General features: G+C 41.2%; 1 protein-coding gene across 4 annotated transcripts in view; it reads left to right on the plus strand.

Annotated features, from left to right (window-relative positions):
* Positions 1-20787, plus strand: part of FGF13 (fibroblast growth factor 13) — a 507578-nt gene that overhangs the window by 239984 nt on the left and 246807 nt on the right. For 2 of the 4 annotated variants that reach the window (XM_077285263.1, XM_077285264.1), the window contains exon 3: positions 19245-19412. The exons of the other annotated variants lie outside the window; for them this stretch is intronic. In XM_077285263.1, coding sequence (XP_077141378.1) covers positions 19245-19412 — 168 coding nt within the window. The remainder of the gene's footprint in view (positions 1-19244; positions 19413-20787) is intronic. 4 annotated transcript variants of the gene reach the window in all.

The raw sequence follows: 20787 nt of genomic DNA on the forward strand, positions 1-20787 counted from the left end.
TCAGGAGGCTTCGCCCCCTTTTGGGCCTCTGCTCCCTTTAGGGTCACCAACCCCTTAAGGGTCACCACCCCCTTAAGGGACTCCACCCCCTTTTGGACACCAACTCCCTTTTTGGATGCTGCCCCCTTTTTGGGACTCTGCCCCCTTTTGGGCAACCATCCCTGGTTGGGTTACCGCCCCCTTTTTCCAGACACCACCCTATTAGGGACACCACCCCTTCCCTGGGGTACACCCCGTGGACTCCCCACAGTACTTTCAGGCCCCAGTTCGCACAGTAAACCACTGTGACTCTGGCCTTGCACTGGCCCTTTAAGAGTCTGCATGCTCTAGACCAGCAATGTCTTTTTTTTTTCTCTCTCTCTTTGCTGCAACTGCACTTCACAATGTCCTGTACAGCTGAGTTCGTGGACCCGCCAATCCACAGCAAGACGCTTGTCACCTTCGTGACCCCGCCGAGCCACAGCAAACTTCGTGACCTCACCGAGCCACAGCAAGCTGACTTGAGAAAAAAAGTTCACAATCTCTCACTGACCCCGGTCAGCATAGCACAAACTCTTGTCTGTTACACACGGTTGTCAGACCGTTTACTCCTCTGGCTCAGATCAGCCAGCACTGCAACATGTGCTTCTTGGACCATTGCCCGCATTCTCCACCAAATGTGGTGATACGCTACCTGAGTGTGTTGGGGGACACTCGCTTGGCATAGGATTCAAGCACTCAGGCACGGTACCTCACACAAATCTGGTCAAATCTGGTTTATTAAACTTCATAAACCACATGACATACAGTCTATTTCATTATGTCCATGAACTTATCACGACCACCAGTCTGTTCATGCAGCAGATAAACTTCTCTGCCATATATTACAATCCCCTTGTCCTGGGTTACCTTTCAGGAGTTCCACTCCTCATGCTGACTTCACGTCAATCCCAGGTCCTCAACACAGTCCGACCAGGTCTACGGTCTCTAGGTACTTCCAGGACGACTCCCCTCCCAGGAGCCTCCAACACTGACCGTCCATGTCTACGGTCTCTAGGTGCTTCCAGGACGACTCCACTCCCAGGAGCCTCCAACACTGACCGTCCAGGACCTACAGCACACAGGCCACTCAGCAGTGTCCAGCCAGGACACATGGAAGTCTGTCCACACTTGCAGACTACCAAAACACTCACACCATGTGCTACACACACACCTCCTTTACATAGGTGTAACCACACCCCGGTACCTGTCACATGGCCAGTCATGTGAGCGTGACATCACCACAGGTCCTTAAACACAAAACCATCTTAGGTGTTCAGACACGCCTCTTTGGGTGGGTTTGTAGGTGACTGGACCCACCCATCTCTCCAATCACCTTGGAAGCCTTCCCAATGTAAACAAAACCCTCAGCATTAGATCTGCTTGAGCAAAACATACCCAGGCTTCCATCACAGGGCCACCCACCTCTGCGATACATATCGGCCATTCACAACGCTGCCAGTCACTGTTTCACCACAACTATGCCTCCAAGTGCATCTTGAAGTGCACACACAGCGCCCCCTGGCTGTAACATTGTTCACTGCACCACAACAGACATAAAATATCCCGGACTCAGACGTGCCATTGTGTATTTGTACTATACAGAATGTGTTACAGACAGCAGTGACTTCCTGTGTAAATATATATATATATATATATATATATATATATAGGCTGTTGTTATCCCACAGCTCATCATGCACCACCTATTTTTTTCTCTAGAACAATCCACCAATAATTGTGAGATATGAAGTTTATTAGCTTGTGCCCTTTTGTGCAATCTATCAGTTAGGAGGAAACTGCTTTTAAGTTGACAGTGGCCCCATTACCCATTGGGCCTCTGTGCGTCCGCACAAGTTATACCAATGATAGTTCCACCCGTGATTTGTCATGTTTTTGGCATTACTTCGCTTTATGCAAGTTTTATTGCAACTCTTGTTTTTTTATGCATTGAAAGGTTCATCTGTGCACATAGAAAGCAATAGAACATCAGATGACAATAAAGCATATTAAAGTGTTTATTTTTCTCTAGTGAACAGTTAATGTGACTGATTATTTTTGTAGCTTTGCTTCTCTCATTATCAAGATTAATATGAATTCAATCTTTTTCTAACATGAAAAAAAGTTGTAATCCACTGTGCATCCGTTGCTATAAAACCTAATTTGTTGTCAAAGAGAAACTGTGAGGTCACCATTTGATAGCAGTTTGCTGGTAATAATGTAAAGCTCAAGCCTAAAAGTCTCTATGCACTTTCAGCTAAATATATAGGGGGCTCAGATGATGTGGAGGGGAGAGAAGGATCAGAAAAAGTAACGATCAGGCTTTAATTATTGGGATTCGTAAGAAACAACTAACATTGCTAGCATAAAAATCTCAACTTTATTAATGCATAATTAAAAAAAAACCAGCCTTCCACAGTTTTATATACTGATATAGAGCTCAACGCCTTTACAGAAAAGAGGCTAATAACAACAAACTTAGATGCCGCGCTACCAGGGGATGCTACTACTTCGTAGAGCAACAAAAAACAATGCAATAAACAAATCCTAAGTTGAGTTACCTTGTGGCCGTCACTGATGTGTCCCCGTAAAGGCAATGGGCTACTATGATAACCGTGTTCTCCGTGCTGATGAAAGCAGCGTTCCTCAGACCATACAGACAAGGGAGCGTCCTCCCGGTCTGTAGAAACCCCTGCGCGCACGCTGCTGATAATGCCGGCAAACGTTCCCGGCCGATAACGCCGCCGTGCAGTAGCGTGGTGTGCGGGGGGCGTGGCTATAGCGGTGACGTCACCTGTCCAGTAGACGGACATACACAAAGGGCCAATCCCGACGCGTTTCGAGGGTACCATCCCTCTTTCTCAAGGTGTGGCCACTCTGTTCACCTTCCCTGCTATATAGCCACGTTCTCAAGTTCTATGTATGGCAATGGAACGCCCCTTGATATCCAACATCGCCCACAATATCACACAGTGCATCCCACGCCTATGGACCTTGATATTACTACACAACTAGTTATTAGAACTCTTTCCCAAATGCTGCTACTGGTGATAGACTTCCCTCTCAATATTCACCTCAGATATCCACCCCAAGGAATTTAATAAAATCCTTAATATTTTATTTATGAACAATATAACAAATTAAAAATATATGCAAAAAACTTTTATTAAATACTATAAAAATGTATTACAAAAATCCCTAAAAATTCTCAAACTATATTAAAAAACTGTATATTATCCGTTAACCACCCTATTAATACACAGTATATTCTCTATATTCCCTAGATAATCTTTAAAAACTAAGAATAAACTCCACCCCATAAAATGTATATTGAATGATATAATCTTACAAAAGGAAAATTGCCTAAAATTTTTTCTTAATACCAAATTTAAAACCATATCTGTTCAAATAGTGTTTAAAATGTTATTCATATTCTATGATCTACAAGGCATACAACTCAATTTCGTGATTCAGTCCCTTTGGGGCAAGGCTGTCCAATGTGAATATCCATTCGGACTCAACCTTTGACATAATTTTCAAATAGTCGCCCCCTCTTGGATGTTCCTTAACCCTTTGGATCCCACAGAAGGATGTATGGTCACATGACCGGTTGTGTTTGTCAGCATAATGACGTGACAAAGGGTGTCCCAAAAAACCTTTTTTGATATTGTCAAGGTGTTCTTTTATTCTCTCTTTGAGTCTCCTTTTAGTGCGACCAACGTAAAGTTTGTCACAAGGGCATCTCACTGTATATATGACTCCTCTGGAATGGCAGAAAATACTATCTCGAATAGTGAATGATACTGTCCTATCCGCATTCCAAAACAGAGTTTGGACTGATCGTTTACTTTTAGTGCGTATGCAGCACGAGCAGCTCCCACAACTAGAAAATCCACCATTTTTAGAAAGTTGATGCCTAGATGTAGACACATTGCCACATTTCAAAGTAAAGAACCTGAGTGTAAAATTTCGAATATAACACAAGAGATCATTGATTTGCCTTTTATCATGCAATATCATGCAAATAGGAGGGGATTTACTAATATCATTGAGAAAAACTGGTCAATCCTAAAAGAGGACAAGAGTGTAGGAGAATTACTGCCCGACCACCCAAGATTTATTTATAGAAGGGTTCAGAACATTGGTAACATCATAGCCCCGACCATTAAAATGGGAATGGGCAATGTGTCTACATCTAGGCATCAACTTTCTAAAAATGGTGGATTTTCTAGTTGTGGGAGCTGCTCGTGCTGCATACGCACTAAAAGTAAACGATCAGTCCAAACTCTGTTTTGGAATGCGGATAGGACAGTATCATTCACTATTCGAGATAGTATTTTCTGCCATTCCAGAGGAGTCATATATACAGTGAGATGCCCTTGTGACAAACTTTACGTTGGTCGCACTAAAAGGAGACTCAAAGAGAGAATAAAAGAACACCTTGACAATATCAAAAAAGGTTTTTTGGGACACCCTTTGTCACGTCATTATGCTGACAAACACAACCGGTCATGTGACCATACATCCTTCTGTGGGATCCAAAGGGTTAAGGAACATCCAAGAGGGGGCGACTATTTGAAAATTATGTCAAAGGTTGAGTCCGAATGGATATTCACATTGGACAGCCTTGCCCCAAAGGGACTGAATCACGAAATTGAGTTGTATGCCTTGTAGATCATAGAATATGAATAACATTTTAAACACTATTTGAACAGATATGGTTTTAAATTTGGTATTAAGAAAAAAATTTAGGCAATTTTCCTTTTGTAAGATTATGTCATTCAATATACATTTTATGGGGTGGAGTTTATTCTTAGTTTTTAAAGATTATCTAGGGAATATAGAGAATATACTGTGTATTAATAGGGTGGTTAACGGATAATATACAGTTTTTTAATATAGTTTGAGAATTTTTAGGGATTTTTTTAATACATTTTTATAGTATTTAATAAAAATTTTTTGCATATATTTTTAATTTGTTATATTGTTCATAAATAAAATATTAAGGATTTTATTAAATTCCTTGGGGTGGATATCTGAGGTGAATATTGAGAGGGAAGTCTATCACCAGTAGCAGCATTTGGGAAAGAGTTCTAATAACTAGTTGTGTAGTAATATCAAGGTCCATAGGCGTGGGATGCACTGTGTGATATTGTGGGCGATGTTGGATATCAAGGGGCGTTCCATTGCCATACATAGAACTTGAGAACGTGGCTATATAGCAGGGAAGGTGAGCAGAGTGGCCACACCTTGAGAAAGAGGGATGGTACCCTCGAAACGCGTCGGGATTGGCCCTTTGTGTATGTCCGTCTACTGGACAGGTGACGTCACCGCTATAGCCACGCCCCCCGCACACCACGCTACTGCACGGCGGCGTTATCGGCCGGGAACGTTTGCCGGCATTATCAGCAGCGTGCGCGCAGGGGTTTCTACAGACCGGGAGGACGCTCCCTTGTCTGTATGGTCTGAGGAACGCTGCTTTCATCAGCACGGAGAACACGGTTATCATAGTAGCCCATTGCCTTTACGGGGACACATCAGTGACGGCCACAAGGTAACTCAACTTAGGATTTGTTTATTGCATTGTTTTTTGTTGCTCTACGAAGTAGTAGCATCCCCTGGTAGCGCGGCATCTAAGTTTGTTGTTATTAGCCTTTATTCAGTAATAGCAGGTGTACACACACCACCTGCATAGGTGCCTGCAGCTTTGGGGGGGGTCACAGTTTCATTTTAGCGCCGGTGTTTATTCTGAGTATCTGCCTTTACAGAAAAGTTCAAAATAGCAACATAGCCATGGCATTCCTAACTCATCTATAATAGTCAATGGGATAAATAGTTAGACGGCAGAGCTTTATTTGACTGCAGGCTTGTGAAACCTCACATCGTGTGCACTGTGTGCTGTGAGGACTCTCTTGTAAATGATTTGCATATTTCCGGACACATTCCAACTAGACATGTCCAGCCTCTTTCAATGCTGTGCACGTCTAGTTGGCAGACGACTGCATAAATGCAAATCATAGCATAAGGCTGAACAACCCTGTTAACCAAATCAAACTTTATAACAATAACAGGTATCTCTGCACTAGTTTCAATCTTGCAGCGCTTGGGTCCTGGGTTCAAATCCTACCGAGGACAACATCTGCAAGGTGTTTGTATGTTCTCATCATGTCTGTGTGGGTTTCCTCCAGGTTCTCTGGTTTCCTCCCACATTCCAAAGACATACTGATAGGGAATGTAGATTGTGAGCCCCAATGGGGACAGTGATGAGGAATGTAAAGCGCTAAGGAATATGATGGCGCTGTATAAGCAAAGCATAATAAATAATAAATAAGGTATATAATGAACAGTGGCCTATATGAACTTATGTAAGGACCTGGCTTTGTGACAAACATAATATTGACAGACAGGTTTTATAAAACACTGTCCGTTCACTTCACCCTAGAGCCCAAAGAATAAATCCCTGCCTGATAGCAGAGGTTTACAGCCTATTGGATAAATGCCAGTGGCGCCCCAATGATGGCTCACCCTTAGAAAGTTCCTAGAATATTCCTATTAGACTCAGCTAAGTTATACATACTGATTTAAACACTTTTTTTTCCTTTTATCTGTAGTGTTAAATGTCCTATATAATGAGGTGATGTAAAAATAACTGATCTTCATATTTTATAGCATCAAAATAATAATAATAAAATTAAAAAAAACAAATAATAGTAACAATAATAAAAATTGTATATTTTGTATAGTTATGCAAAAATAATACATGACTATTTCATAGCCAGAGAAACGATATGTGCTATTACAGATTTCATTTTACAGACTGATTTTTTACGTCTTTTAAGCAATAATGACATTAAGGGCAAAAATAGCAGGAGGCCTTGTTCTTCAGTATAAGTAATGATATCATTAATGTCCTCAACCCCCCATCAGGCACAAAAGAAAATTAAATAGAGTAAATTAAGTTGCACAGGGTGAAAAGTGCACTGGGATGTAGGAAAAATAAATGTCCTTGCGTCTGATGATAAATGTCAATCTTATTATTTATTGTCATCTACATCACGTGTCAAACAATAAAGACATCCGAAATGTAATAAAACAATACAGAACTAATTCATATCTAACCTAGAGTTATCTGTGCTCTATAATTTTATTATATTTTTCAGTGTGTTTTTGTGAATTTTCTTTTTCTTTTTGCCTGGTGTGAAAGTAACCGGTCGCATCAATGTGATGAACGGACACAGGTTACCTATGGTATTCCATCATGAAAAATGAGTGTCACATTGGAATCTTTGTGTAGGTTTTTATTATACCGCCTGTGCAGGACGACTCTTTTCCCTGAGGCCGGTGGAGCAGATTTAGTGGGATGTCAAAATGGACAATAGGAAGCAAACGTTATGAAATAAAGTGATGCAGTTGAATGTAGGATTTTGGCGATCAGAGGCATAAGAAAGTGCTATAACTAGTACAGAAGGATGGGAAAGACACAGAGAGATATTAACATTTCCCATCAATAAGAGCGGAAAGCAGACAGGATGGAAACTGATTTTACGCAGAACGTTCGGCATCTTTTGACACCGAGCTCCGACGTTCTTTGACTTCAGTGGGATCAGTCAATACTTAATTTTCCTATGAATGATTACAATCTGTAGGTCATTTATATTGGAGGAACGTGTCGGACTTTGTATGACTTACTGCTGGGAGATGAATAGTGGACTCTTCATGAGACAATATTACACTTCTCCGGATCGGGGACCAGAACGATTATTTTTTAGGCTTATTTTATTTGTAATAATAACTATATAATAATAACAAGGCTGACAAACGTGGGGATCATCACTTTGGAAATGCAGTTTGGAACAAGTATATGGTCGGCAGTCTAAAAGACTCGTGGGCCATGATTAGACATGAGTGAAATTGATCGGCTCAGGGCTTACTGGGCAAGCTATAGTGCTTACCAGATAAGCCTTGACCTGATCAAATTCGCTCATCCCTAGTTATGATATACAGAAGGGTAATGAAACAAAATCGTAAAGTGAATTAAATCGAACGCTGGTTGTATTTAAGGGGTTGTTCAGATTGAGGCTACAAGTCTGCAGTCACTCTATGTACTACACGCTGAGAGGATTCTCCAGTGCCAGGAGCAAGTGGTCATGTGACTGCAACTATACGATTTACATACTGCCAGCCACATTCTGACTAGACGTGTCTGGCCTCGCTCAATACACTTGTACTGAACGAGGCCATGCATGTCTAGTCGGCACTTGACTGCATGCCTGCAAATCACATACTTGCGGTCACACGCTCGCCGCTGCCGGCCAATCCTCACAGCGTGCAGTACATGCAATGTGAGTATTCACAAGTCTGCAGTCACATGGAGCTGTAGCCTAAGGCCGAAGAACCTCTTTAATTGTTTGTGGTTCTGATGTATCTGGAGACTTAAATGAGTATATCGGTAATAATGGATTATCACCTATGCAGTAGATAGATGAGAACTGCTTAATTGGGGGGAGACGGTAGAACAACTAAGACCCTCACCAGAACAAGGGTCTCTTGTCCCCTGTTTAAATGCAGCAGTGATCACCCAAAGTCTGTAGGACCTTGTTCTTCATACTAGCAAACACCAATGCACAGTAGATCCTGCTCCTTACTCATTAAACTAATGTTGGGGAGGGGGGTTACTCATTTATTTATTTCCATTATATAGCATCAGTAATTCAACAGCACTTTACAGACATCATCACTGTCCCCATTGGGGCTCACAATCTAGATTCCCTATCAGTATGTTTTTGGAGTATGGAAGGAAACTGGAGAACCTGGAGGAAACCCAGCAAACACGAGGAGAACATACTAACTCCTTGCAGATGTTGTCCTTGGTGGGATTTGAACCCAGGACCCCAGTAACAATGCTAACCACTGAGACACCGTGCTGCCCATTCCACAAAATCTTTGACATAGGAGCCTCTACTATGTCTCTGGGCATCTTACATTAAATGTCACTATGTTCCGCTCACTCGTATAGCTGATTACCTGGAGTGTAACAGAATGTTCTTCCAATTTTTCCTCCCCATAATAGTGTCACATGAGACATTTATAGAGCAAGCCTATACATGGTGACATACGTGACTATGGTCCTCACAATTTCTAAGTACATCGTTATTTACTTTAATATTTTCACTCCTTTCTTTGCATTTTAATGGAACATCATGAAAAACCTGTGACACTTGCCTGTTCTAATGCATGACGTTATTTCCCTGTATTGGAGGATTTCACATGAAAAGTAAATCATGATGTGTTAGCGCCCTCTATGTCTAACAAATAGGAAAGCAATGAATAAATGTGCAAAATTGGGAAAAAATCGCTTTAAAACAATGATTTACTTTTAATGGTAATATTATTCAAGTCTTAATAATAATATATGATTTATTACTATCATTTCTTGTTGTTTTAGCATAATATTTAAACAAAAAAAAAAAAATTGACCATAAAGTGCACAAAACCTACAAGAAGCAAAATGAACATAAACCCTGCTGTAACTAAATAAGTAAAAAGCAAAAGTGCATTTAAATAACACAGTGTTCTTACTAATACTGATTTTGATCAAAAATGTCATAAAAACCATCCCACCGCCGGCAAGGTGACACTTTCACAAATGAGTAAGATGTTGTATCGGGCAGTGGTATTCCCATCTTATAAAGAGTTGGAATCACTATTATATACCACTAATTTATAATCCATAAAGTATATATAGTCATTAGATATAAACTATTGCTGCACAGCCAGATGGCTCATATGCCGTTGTGCCGGCTAATATAATGAGGTGGGCTAGGACAACACCATCCGCAAAGTGACCTCCTAATTCTCAGGATCGGAGGTGCTCCCAGATTTTGGACTCCCACTGATCATAAAGAGGTGATGTTTCTTTGGATGCTGTAAGTCACTTTTAGCTAGATTAGTTTGGGTTTTGTACCGGACAGTTAGTGTTCGGTGGTAAACGCCGAAAGCGGACATCTCCCGGAAGTCCATTGCAATGTTCAGAGTTCCGGCAGAGACAGAGAGAATATTTTCCATCTTTTCAATGGGGTTCAGGTTCTGGTTCAATTCAGGTGCAGTTCTGGTACAAGAACATTTTGGACCATGATCAGACTGAGATCCACAGATGTCTGTTGAGCCTTAAGACAGAGATAACTGCCCTGAAAAAGGCCACCGTATCCGCTTATGGCCAATAATGTTGGCAATTTTTAGATAATAATACTGCATCGGTCCAACCTCCAACCCTAATATGGCGTCCAGTTTAGAAGTAGGGTTTAAGTAAACTCCACCCATTTGGTTTGGGACATCCACAAATTTGCCAAGACTGTATATAAAAAATCAGGACAGTCCTGGCAAATCTGGGACAGTTGGTAAATATATAATAAGGTTTCATCATTGTGACAGGCAGGGATTCTTTGTTCTAAGAGCAGTGAGGCTGTGGATCTCTCCTCCGCACTATGCTGTAATGGTTGACTCATTGATTTTCAAGAAGCAGCGGAATGACTTTCTTGAACTATATAATATTGTGGTTTATGGGTAGTAGATGAAGTTGATGTAAATTGATTGCCAGGACACTGTTCATTGGTTACGTCAGTAATTTGAAGCTGCTGGACGGAAGCCCCTAAAACTACCTTTATCTTAACAGCATTCGAGGCTCTTGATTAGCCAGCTTCAGTCAAAAGAAGGTCTACAGTAAGAGGTGGTTCTCCGTGCTCCCGTAAAGCAGTCACAGATTACTGACATCGGTGATGGATCGCGCCCTGGGAATCGATGGTCACCAACTCTAGAGCAGATGAAAAGTAGATCCAGGGATTTAATCTGATCGCCGTATGTGGAATCGAGAAGGACTTTTTCTCAGATTTTGACTATGAAATGAATACTATAAAACATTAAAAAAAACTTTAAAACTACAAAACTCTCCAAAGTAAAACTTGCAATGTGACAAATTCATTTCACTCATGCTTCACGTCAACTATGATTTGTAAGAGGACACATCTGCAGAACGGATATCGCTGGCAGCCTCTGCATTAAATGTCAGAACGGAGAATTAGGAGGAACGTGTAGCTGAGGGCCACTTACTCTGTTTGATCCTTCCTGAAATATATTGGATCTCAAAAGCTGCCAGTCTGAGGTTGTAACGCTGTGTCATATGTGACCTTAACTTACTGATGTCGTGCTAGATGCTGTTTTGTATCAGGGCAAATGAGAAAAAAAAAACAGTAAAATAATCAGGATGATAGTATAGATAAGGTTTCCAACAAGTGATGGGACCACCATTATCGCTTTTTGTGAAAATCATGGGATACATCTTTCCTTGTCAGCCTACAGCAGCTGCACCAATGGGGATACAGCAATTACCCCTCATTTGGGTGGGTACTTTGAACCTCGGACAGTAGGACGGCTGTGACAAAGGCGGACTCTCCCAACTTTTTAATGTCTAGCCTATAATGCTTCAAGAAGGTCAAGGCCGAATGCCAAGAGGCTGTCCTGCAAGTCGGCTCAATAGGTATGGAACTTCTTTTCCATCATGATGTGGACATCGCCCTAGCGGAGTGGACTTTTATAGCCTGGCGGCCTGCGTGCTCATAGTAAACAGTAATGGTTTGCCTCAACCATCTGGATAAGGAGGATAAATCCCCATTGGTGCTGTTGTTTCGGGCAAAAGGAAAGCGAATTTATGATAAGATATTACGCTTCAAAGCGGAACTCCAGCATTTTATTTAATTTTATCACCGGAGTTGTATCACCCTATCATGTTCCCTATCCATAATTTCACATCAGTCGCCATCTTCAAGTGTTCAAGGTACCGCTCTGGTTGTCTTCTGCAGGTTGTGACCTGCTGGACCACTCTGGTGTTTGTTGGGTGATCCAGAAGTCATAACTCAATGTAAATCTATGAGAGTCAGAACGTGGCTCTCATAGACTTATACTGAGGGCTTGTGACCGTTACCTCTGACTTCCAGTCAGTCACAAGTTGTGGTCGCCAGATGGCAGCGTGGAACCTGAGTGGTGCAGGAAATAGCAGAAAACAGCTGTTGTAAAATATAATACTAGGGTCAGAGACCCCACATTAATGTCCCACTCCAGCACTGAAATAAAAACCCGCTGAAGTGGTGCATTAAGGCTACTTACACAATGAACAGTGCAGGAGACATTTCCAGAAGCAACCAATCAGATTCTGCCTCTCAATTTCAGATGCCCATTGCAAAATTGAAGCTGCAACCTAATTGGATGCCAGAAGAAACAACTCAACTATTTTTTTGTCACAGTTTTGATGAAATCTCCCTTGCAACGATGCATGTATGATTTCCACCCTTTCCAGCTTTCTATGCCCCCGTTGCTCTGTGTTATCTACTTCAGTCACTGTATGTAGTGTTTTGAAAGAATGAGACTTTTAGGGGAATGTTCACACATTTTTCCGGCATATTTTGTGCAGCTCGGCTCCTACAAATGCAGTAAAATGCGCTCACAAAATGCTCAAAAGGATCTTCATACTCATTTCTGTGTTAATATTTTCATGCTTTCGTGTGCCTTTTAAATGTTTCAAGCTTTCAAAACCACTTGGTTTGAGAAAAGAAAGTGGATGTTATTTCTTTGAAGCAGCGTCATGTGGAAAACTCTTAAATAAAAGGGGTATTCCCATATCTAAGATTATATCCCAATATTATTATTATTATTATTTATTTATATAGCACCATTAATTCCATGGTGCTGTACATGAGAAAGGGGTTACATACAGGGTAATTATACGTGTAATAATAAAATAATAATAATAGTATTAGCAAATACCTCCAATTAGTAATGTTGTACAGTTCTTCTGATAAGCTATGTCTCTTTCCTCATGGGCAGGACCTTAGGTATCTATGGTTACAACCAATAGCAACTAGAAGTCACTATATCAGTGCTTGTAACCATGGTTACCTATGGTCCTGCAATGCCTGCACATGAGAAAAGAGACAAAGCGAATAAGAAAAACTACTACATTTCTAATTGGAGGTATTTGCTAATATTATTAAGATTACACCTATTACATGTCGGGATAGGATCTTGGATATGGGAATACTCCTCTAAGCACTGTCCAAACAAAAGGCTGCCAATAACAGAACACAAACTATTCCAGAGGATTTCCTAAAACGGTTTACACTAGAAAACTCATGGTATTTGACAGGAAAAAAAAACTAAGTGCGAAAATACCTTTAAGTCTTAATCAATGGGAACATGTGACATCTTTTTATATATAGAAGTAATGATATGGCTGTAAAGGCACTTATCCTCTAAAAAAGATGATACCTCTTTTGTAGAGATCCGATGTACCCGTCTTGAAAAATCCAGCACAGAAGCCATATTCAAATCAGACTGTAAGTGCACTGGGGTGTATTTGTACACCTGGACACGTCCCCAGTGCACTTACAGCCTGATTTGCATATAACTTCTATGCTAGATTTCTCATGACTAGAATATCAGATCTCTATCTAAAAGGTGTCATTTTTATTGGGGGACAAGCACCTATCCGGTCATACCACTAATTTCATGTGTAAAAATGTCCTGACAAATTCTTTTTAAGACCTAGATAAACCTGTCATTCATTATGCTTAAAAAATGTGAAGATAGGTTCTAAATGAGTTTCATGATGGTGAGGACGTATCGCAGTCTGCAGACAAAACAGTCTCGTGTTCATGATCGCCGTATGCTGTGTGGTTGTACCATTAATTTATTCCCTGTGCCAGACACAATAGCACCTCCACAGCTCTGCTGCGCATTAGCCTGCTGTCTGCTCTGTATTACAGCATTATCCCCAGCTCTATAATACAGCAGGTGACTGCAAACATGAATTCTCGGCATTATGCAACGTGCATACGTCCTTACTCCATGTGTGCGATTCTTATAATACAAGGCAGGGAATATGAGATCTGCTGATATGCGTTTTGCAGAGGAATACTAGATTTGCCTTTATGATCCAATGAGGAGCCATATACTGCAGCAGGGATATGATATAAGTGTTTCTGCTATCACTCTGAGTTACTCCGACCTTCCCATAAATAAAGACAGGATGCAACCTGTATCAAGATCACTGGAATTAGCGCAGCAGCAGTGGATGAAGGAGGTGATTCTGCAGGAAGCAGTGACCTGGCACTTGTGTGATAAATGCAGAAGCGGACTGTGGGTAGGAAAGATAATATTGTGAGTGTTTCTGCTATCACCCTGAGTTACTCCGACCTTCCCACAAATAAAGCCAGGATGCAACCTGTATCAAGATCACTGGAATTAGCACAGCAGCAGTGGATGAGGAAGGTGATTCTGTAGGAAGCAGTGACTTGGCACCTGTGTGATAAATGCAGGAGCGGACTGTAGGTAGGAAAGATAATAATGTGAGTGTTTCTGCTATCACTCTGAGTTACTCCGACCGTCTTATAAATGAAGCCAGGATGCAACCTGTATCAAGATCACTGGGATTAGCGCAGAAGCAGTTGATGAAGAAGGTGATTCTGCAGGAGGCAGTGACCTGGCACCTGTGTGATAAATGCAGGAGCGCAGCACTGTGGCTAGTAAAGATAATAATGTGAGTATTTCTGCTATCACTGTGAGTTACTCCGACCTTCCCACAAATAAAACCAGGATGCAACCTGTATCAAGATCACTGGAATTAGCACAGCAGCAGTGGATGAGGGAGGTGATTCTGCAGGAGGCAGTGACCTGGCACCTGTGTGATAAATGCAGGAGCAGACTGTGGGTAGGAAAGATAATAATGTGAGTATTTCTGCTATCACTCTGAGTTACTCCGACCGTCCCATAAATAAAGCCAGGCTGCAACCTGTATCACGATCACTGGAATTAGCACAGCAGCAGTGGATGAGTGTGGTGATTCTGCAGGAGGCAGTGACCTGGCACCTGTGTGATAAATGCAGGAGTGGACTGTGGGTAGGAAAGATAATAATGTGAGTATTTCTGCTATCACTCTGAGTTACTCCGACCGTCCCATAAATAAAGCCAGGCTGCAACCTGTATCAAGATCACTGGAATTAGCACAGCAGCAGTGGATGAGGGAGGTGATTCTGCAGGAGGCAATGACCTGGCACCTGTGTGATAAATGCAGGAGCGCAGCACTGTGGCTAATAAAGATAATAACTGGAGTTATCAGTGGATTAGAAGAAAACACATTTTACCGTACTTTAAAATATTTGCAGTAGGCTACGTTCCCACGATGAGCTTTTGGTGAGTTTTTGATGTTGCACCATTTTTGCACGAGGTCACTTGCATTTTTTTAAATTAAATACACAGCATAAAATGTGACCATAGCCTAAGAGTGAAGTTGCGCACATCGAACTGTTGGGTTGATCACTGTTGCCATTTTGCATGCTTCTGTGAAAGTTGGCTAATTTCTTTTATTAATGTTGATCACACCATTTATATTACGTTGATATTTCTTTGATATCACTGTTTCTGTTTTAAGTGCATGCTTATTATATTTTTTCTTAAAGTTATTTATGTGGTCTTTTTCTCCAGATGCATTATCGATGGGTCTAAATTATTATTTCTTTTTTTTAATTTTTGTTATTCCACTTACAAAGAAAATTATTTTTTATGACACTTGATCTCAGAGTCAGACTATGATAAATCACAGTTTATTTTTCTAAGCTGAAAAATATCTTCTTGAAAAGAAAAACTATATAAACACTGTGCGGAAATTTATATAGATATATACTGTATATATATATATATATATATATATATATATATATATATATATTTCCATATGGTGTATTTAAACTCATCACCTACACAGTGAAGGCAGCCATTTTTGTGGATTCACCATTAAAGGGGATTTGTCACCAGCTGTCTGCCACTCAATCAAAAAAGCAGCATATTGTTTGGACAGAGAACCTGATTCTAGTGATGTGTCACTTACTGGGCAGCTTTGTATAATTTTATCAGCAGGAAATTATCACTAGATCACCAGTTTACCTGCTTCGAGGAAGTCTTCCATATTCATGACCACTGTATAACCTTGACCCCAACAGTGATTGGTTGCTTTCTATGTATCCTGTGCATAGGCAGAAAGCTGCCAATCAGTGGTGTGGGTGGGGATATGCAGGGTTTTACACACAAAAAAAAGGTAGATCTGCAGCAGATAAAACAGTGATTTGGAATCAGGGTCTCTGCCCCTACATCATGCTGCTCTCAGATGGGGTGACGAAAACATGGTGACAGATCCCCTTTGATTTTGAAATGAACTGGTCATATTACATTCTTAAAGAGGATCTATCATCAGCTTTCATAATAAAAACTTTGTCCATTATTAAATAGGTATACCAGACCTGGTGAGGCTGGTGTATTTACTTTGAAATGTCATCTCAGAATGGGAGTATAAAATGTATAAAAATATATATATTAATACAGAGCTATTCTTCTATCTGTAATGTGGCTCTGTACAAAGTCTGTGACAACACATGGAGAACATACAGCCCCATAACGTGGAATCCCATGGACCTCCTTTGCCTCCATGGAGACGCTGTCCCCATGTATTGGCTGTGTGAACAAGATCCTAGGTTTCATTCAGACCTCCATTTTTATTGGGGATGCAAGAAAAAATTAACTGTTTTTCATCAGTGGTTGGATACGATTTTCATTTATTTCTTTAGCCTGTGTGTCCATTTTACCCATCAGTGTGGCATCTATGTTTCTCATACACAGTACTGTGCAATGGAAAACAATTCAAGCGTCTTGTACCCATTAAATAGAAGAAATGGACATATCTCTGTCTTAATTTTGGGGGGACCCTTGTACAAGCAAACAACCCACAACCACTAAGGGCACGTCTTCTATCTGTGAAAACCATGGATGGAACACGTGGATCACGCATGAAACACTGAAAGAGGCCTAAGCCTTTATAGGGGTTGTTCGGCCTTAGGCTACAAGTCTGCAGTCAATCAATATGTCACACTTGTAAAATCCTTACATCATGAGCACTGCAAGTTGTGATGATTCTCCGGTGCCGGTGCCTGGAGAGCATGACCAAAAGTATGTGATTTGCATACATGTAGTCACATGCCGACTAGACTTGCTGAATGGAGGTGTATTGAGTGAGGCAGAACAAGTCTAGTTTGATTGTGGCCAAAAGTACCGGCTCTCTTAGTCGGAGAATCCTCACAGTGCGCAGTGCGTAAAATGCGAGGATTCACAAGTCTGCAGTCACAGACTGACTGCAGACTTGTAGCCTTAGTCCGGACAACCCTTTTCATATGCGGCGCTCCTACCGTGGGCTCCCATACACAATGCAAGTTATAAATCTGTTAATTGCAGCGATATACTGATGAACAACCAAGATGCACCAGGTCACTCTGCAAAATGGCTGCTTCAATTGTGTGATGATAATACCTACAGAATAAATATAGTACACCAAATACAAAAACTAGAAAATGCGCTCAGGAGTGGAACTACTTCTTGAACCGCCAGCATCTAGATTGCTAGGGAGCAGAGGTACCGGTTCCAGTATATACAGGTGCATCTCACAAAATTAGAATGTCATCAAAAAGTTAATTTATTTTAGTTCTTCAATACAAAAAGTAAAACTCATATATTATATAAAGTCATTACAACCAGAGTGATCTATTTCAAGTGTTTATTTCTGTTAATGTTGAAGATTATGGCTTACAGCCAATGAAAACCCAAAAGTCATTATCTCAGTTAATTAGAACACTTTATAACACCAGCTTGAAAAATGATTTTAAAATCCGAAATGTTGGCCTACTGAAATGTATGTTCAGTTAATGCACTTGGTCAGGGCTCCTTTGACATCAGTTACTGTGTCAATGCGGCATGGCATGGAGGCGATCAGCCTGTGGCACTGCTGAGGTGTTATGGAAGCCCAGGTTGCTTTGATAGCAGCCTTCAGCTCATCTGCATTGTTGGGTCTGGAGTCTAATCTTCTACTTGACAATACCCCATAGAGAATGGGTTAAGGGCAGGCAAGTTTTCTGGCCAATCAAGCACAGTGATACTGTTGTTTTTAATCCAGGTATTGGTACTTTTGGCAGTGTGGACAGGTGCCAAGTCCTGCTGGAGAATGAAATTTCCATCTTCAAAAGAGATCTGTGTTTTATCAAGACGTTGGTCTTGGTCTTGCTAAAACACAGTGGACCTACACCAGCAGATGACATGGCTCTCCAAACCATCACTGATTGTGGAAACCTCACACTAGACCTTGGAAATCAAGGTCCCAGAGTCTGGAGGAAGAGTGGAGAGGCCACAATCCAAGCTGCTTGAGGTCTAGTGTGAGGTTTCCACAATCAGTGATGGTTTGGGGAGCCATGGCATCTGCTGGTGTAGATCCACTGTGTTTTATCAAGACCAAAGTCAGGGCTGCCGTCTACCAGGAAATTTTAGAACACTTCATGCTTCCCTCTGCCGACAAGCTTTTTGGAGATGGAAATTTCATTCTCCAGCAGGACTTGGCACCTGTCCACACTGCCAAAAGTACCAATATCTGGTTTAAAAACAACAGTATCACTGTCATTGATTGGCAGCAAACTCGCCTGATCTTAATCCCATAGAGAATCTATGGGATATTGTCAAGAGGAAGATGAGACATCAGACCCAACAATGCAGACGAGCTGAAGGCGGCTATCAAAGTAACCTGGGCTTCCATAACACCTCAGCAGTGCCACAGGCTGTTCGCCTCCATGCCGCATTAATGCAGTAATTGATGCAAAAGGAGCCCCGACCAAGTATTGAGTGCATTTACTGAACATACATTTCAGTCGGCCAACATTTCAGATTTTAAAATCATTTTTCAAGCTGGTGTTATAAAGTATTCTAATTTACTGAGATAATGACGTTTGGGTTTTCATTGGCTGTAAGCCATAATCATCAACATTACCAGAAATAAACACTTGAAATAGATCACTCTGTAATGACTCTATGTAATATGAGTTTCACTTTTTGTATTGAAGAACTGAAATAAATTAACTTTTTGATGATCTAATTTTGTGAGATGCACCTGTAGTTCCGCAACTGATCGCCCCTCTTGCTTTTCACACATCTGATATTGAAAAAAAAAAAATCTTTTTTTCTTTTTTTTGGTTAAAACTTGAAGGGTTGTTGTTTTCAGGGGAAATAGCTAATCACATAATATCTTAGAAAGTATGAGCTTCTCCTATTCGGCTCTAACTCCAGTTCATTTTGTTATGTGGTGACCACAGTTCTGGATGACGCTCCCCCTGGCACACAGGAGTACATTATGTTACGGCAAGATTCCATCCAGTCCGCGGATTTAAAGAAAAAAGAGTCCCCCTTTCGTGCTAAATGTCACGAAATCTTCTGCTGCCCTCTGAAGCAAGTGCACCTCAAAGAAAACACAGAGCCGGAAGGTTTGTGCACCCTGGATCCATGTTATGTTCGTTTACCCTCTTCCCCCCTTTTTCTTTCTACTGTCCGTGTCCCGTGCTGTACATCCCCTCCCCCGGCCTGTGTCAGGAATGACGCGGGGAACATAATGCGCTTCATATCATATCCCCCTGCTTGCCTGTTAGTGTCTTCTACAGTCAGGGACACTGTATGATATTAAGCATGTCTACGCATTATACCGAGAGAATAATGACAAGGTACAATATGACTTGGCTTTCCCCAGATAGATTATCCATGCAGTCCGCATCATCACACTGCCCTTTTTGGCTGCTAAATTTGCTTGCTCTTTTAAACGGCATTATCCCTCATGTTTTCTTCTGAAGTAATGCAACTTTTTGGAAGTATGGCACCTGTAAAGAAATGATCCTCCCCTCCCCATAAGGCTTCTGCATCGGCTGCAATAATTGCAAGATTAGCATTAGCTCCAAAGCCAGCCAGAGGAATGTGTATGCCATGCACGCTGGACATGAACCGATTGCATGCCAAAGAACTGTGCATCTTAAAGGAGACTGTTCTTGTTTGTTTCTTTTCAGGCACTATAAAGGTTTGGATTCATTTCTTACTATTCCGTAGACTGTTTATACCCGATACAGCTGTATATAGATGACGTTCCATGTGGAAACGCCTGTAGCAAATGCATGTACAAACTACAAGTATTACATGACTTTACAGAATCTGTTTATTTCACTTTTTGCTGATTTTTTTTCTTGATGTTGGTAGATCATGTTGCCTAACTGTGTCTGGGAGTCTGCAGGGGCTACACAGAATTAATGGAGCCTCATAGCAGATGCTCTAATTGTGCCCCCCATGCTCAAAAAAAGTAATAATAGCAGGTCACAGAAGAAAATAATTCACAACTTTGCATCCCTTACAAAGTACGGTAATTTTGCCCCTATTGAAGCCCCTTAGTGTTCCCATGCACTTATACCCCTTACATGGCCCCCATAAAGTATGATGCCCAAAAATATGCCCTCAAAACACAGCAAGACACAGTCAAAGTGAATTCCTCCACAGTATCCTCCACAAGCACCCTACAGTACCATCACCATAAAGTATAATACTCCCACAGTGACCCTAGCTCAGTATGATGGCCCTGACACAGCCCTCCACATAATATGATGGTTCCCACACAACCCTCCATATAGTATAGTGGCCCTCACAGCCCTCCACACAGTATGATGGTCCCCGTACAACCTTCCATACTGTATGATAGCCTCCACACATTATAATGACCCTCCATATAGTATAGTTTCCCTCACAGCCTTCCACACAGTATGATGGTCCTCTTACAAACCTCCATACTGCATGATAGCCTACATACATTATAATGGCCCTCCA

This window comes from Ranitomeya variabilis, chromosome 2 (assembly GCF_051348905.1).
Source record: "Ranitomeya variabilis isolate aRanVar5 chromosome 2, aRanVar5.hap1, whole genome shotgun sequence".
NCBI classification, from domain to species: Eukaryota; Metazoa; Chordata; class Amphibia; order Anura; family Dendrobatidae; genus Ranitomeya; species Ranitomeya variabilis.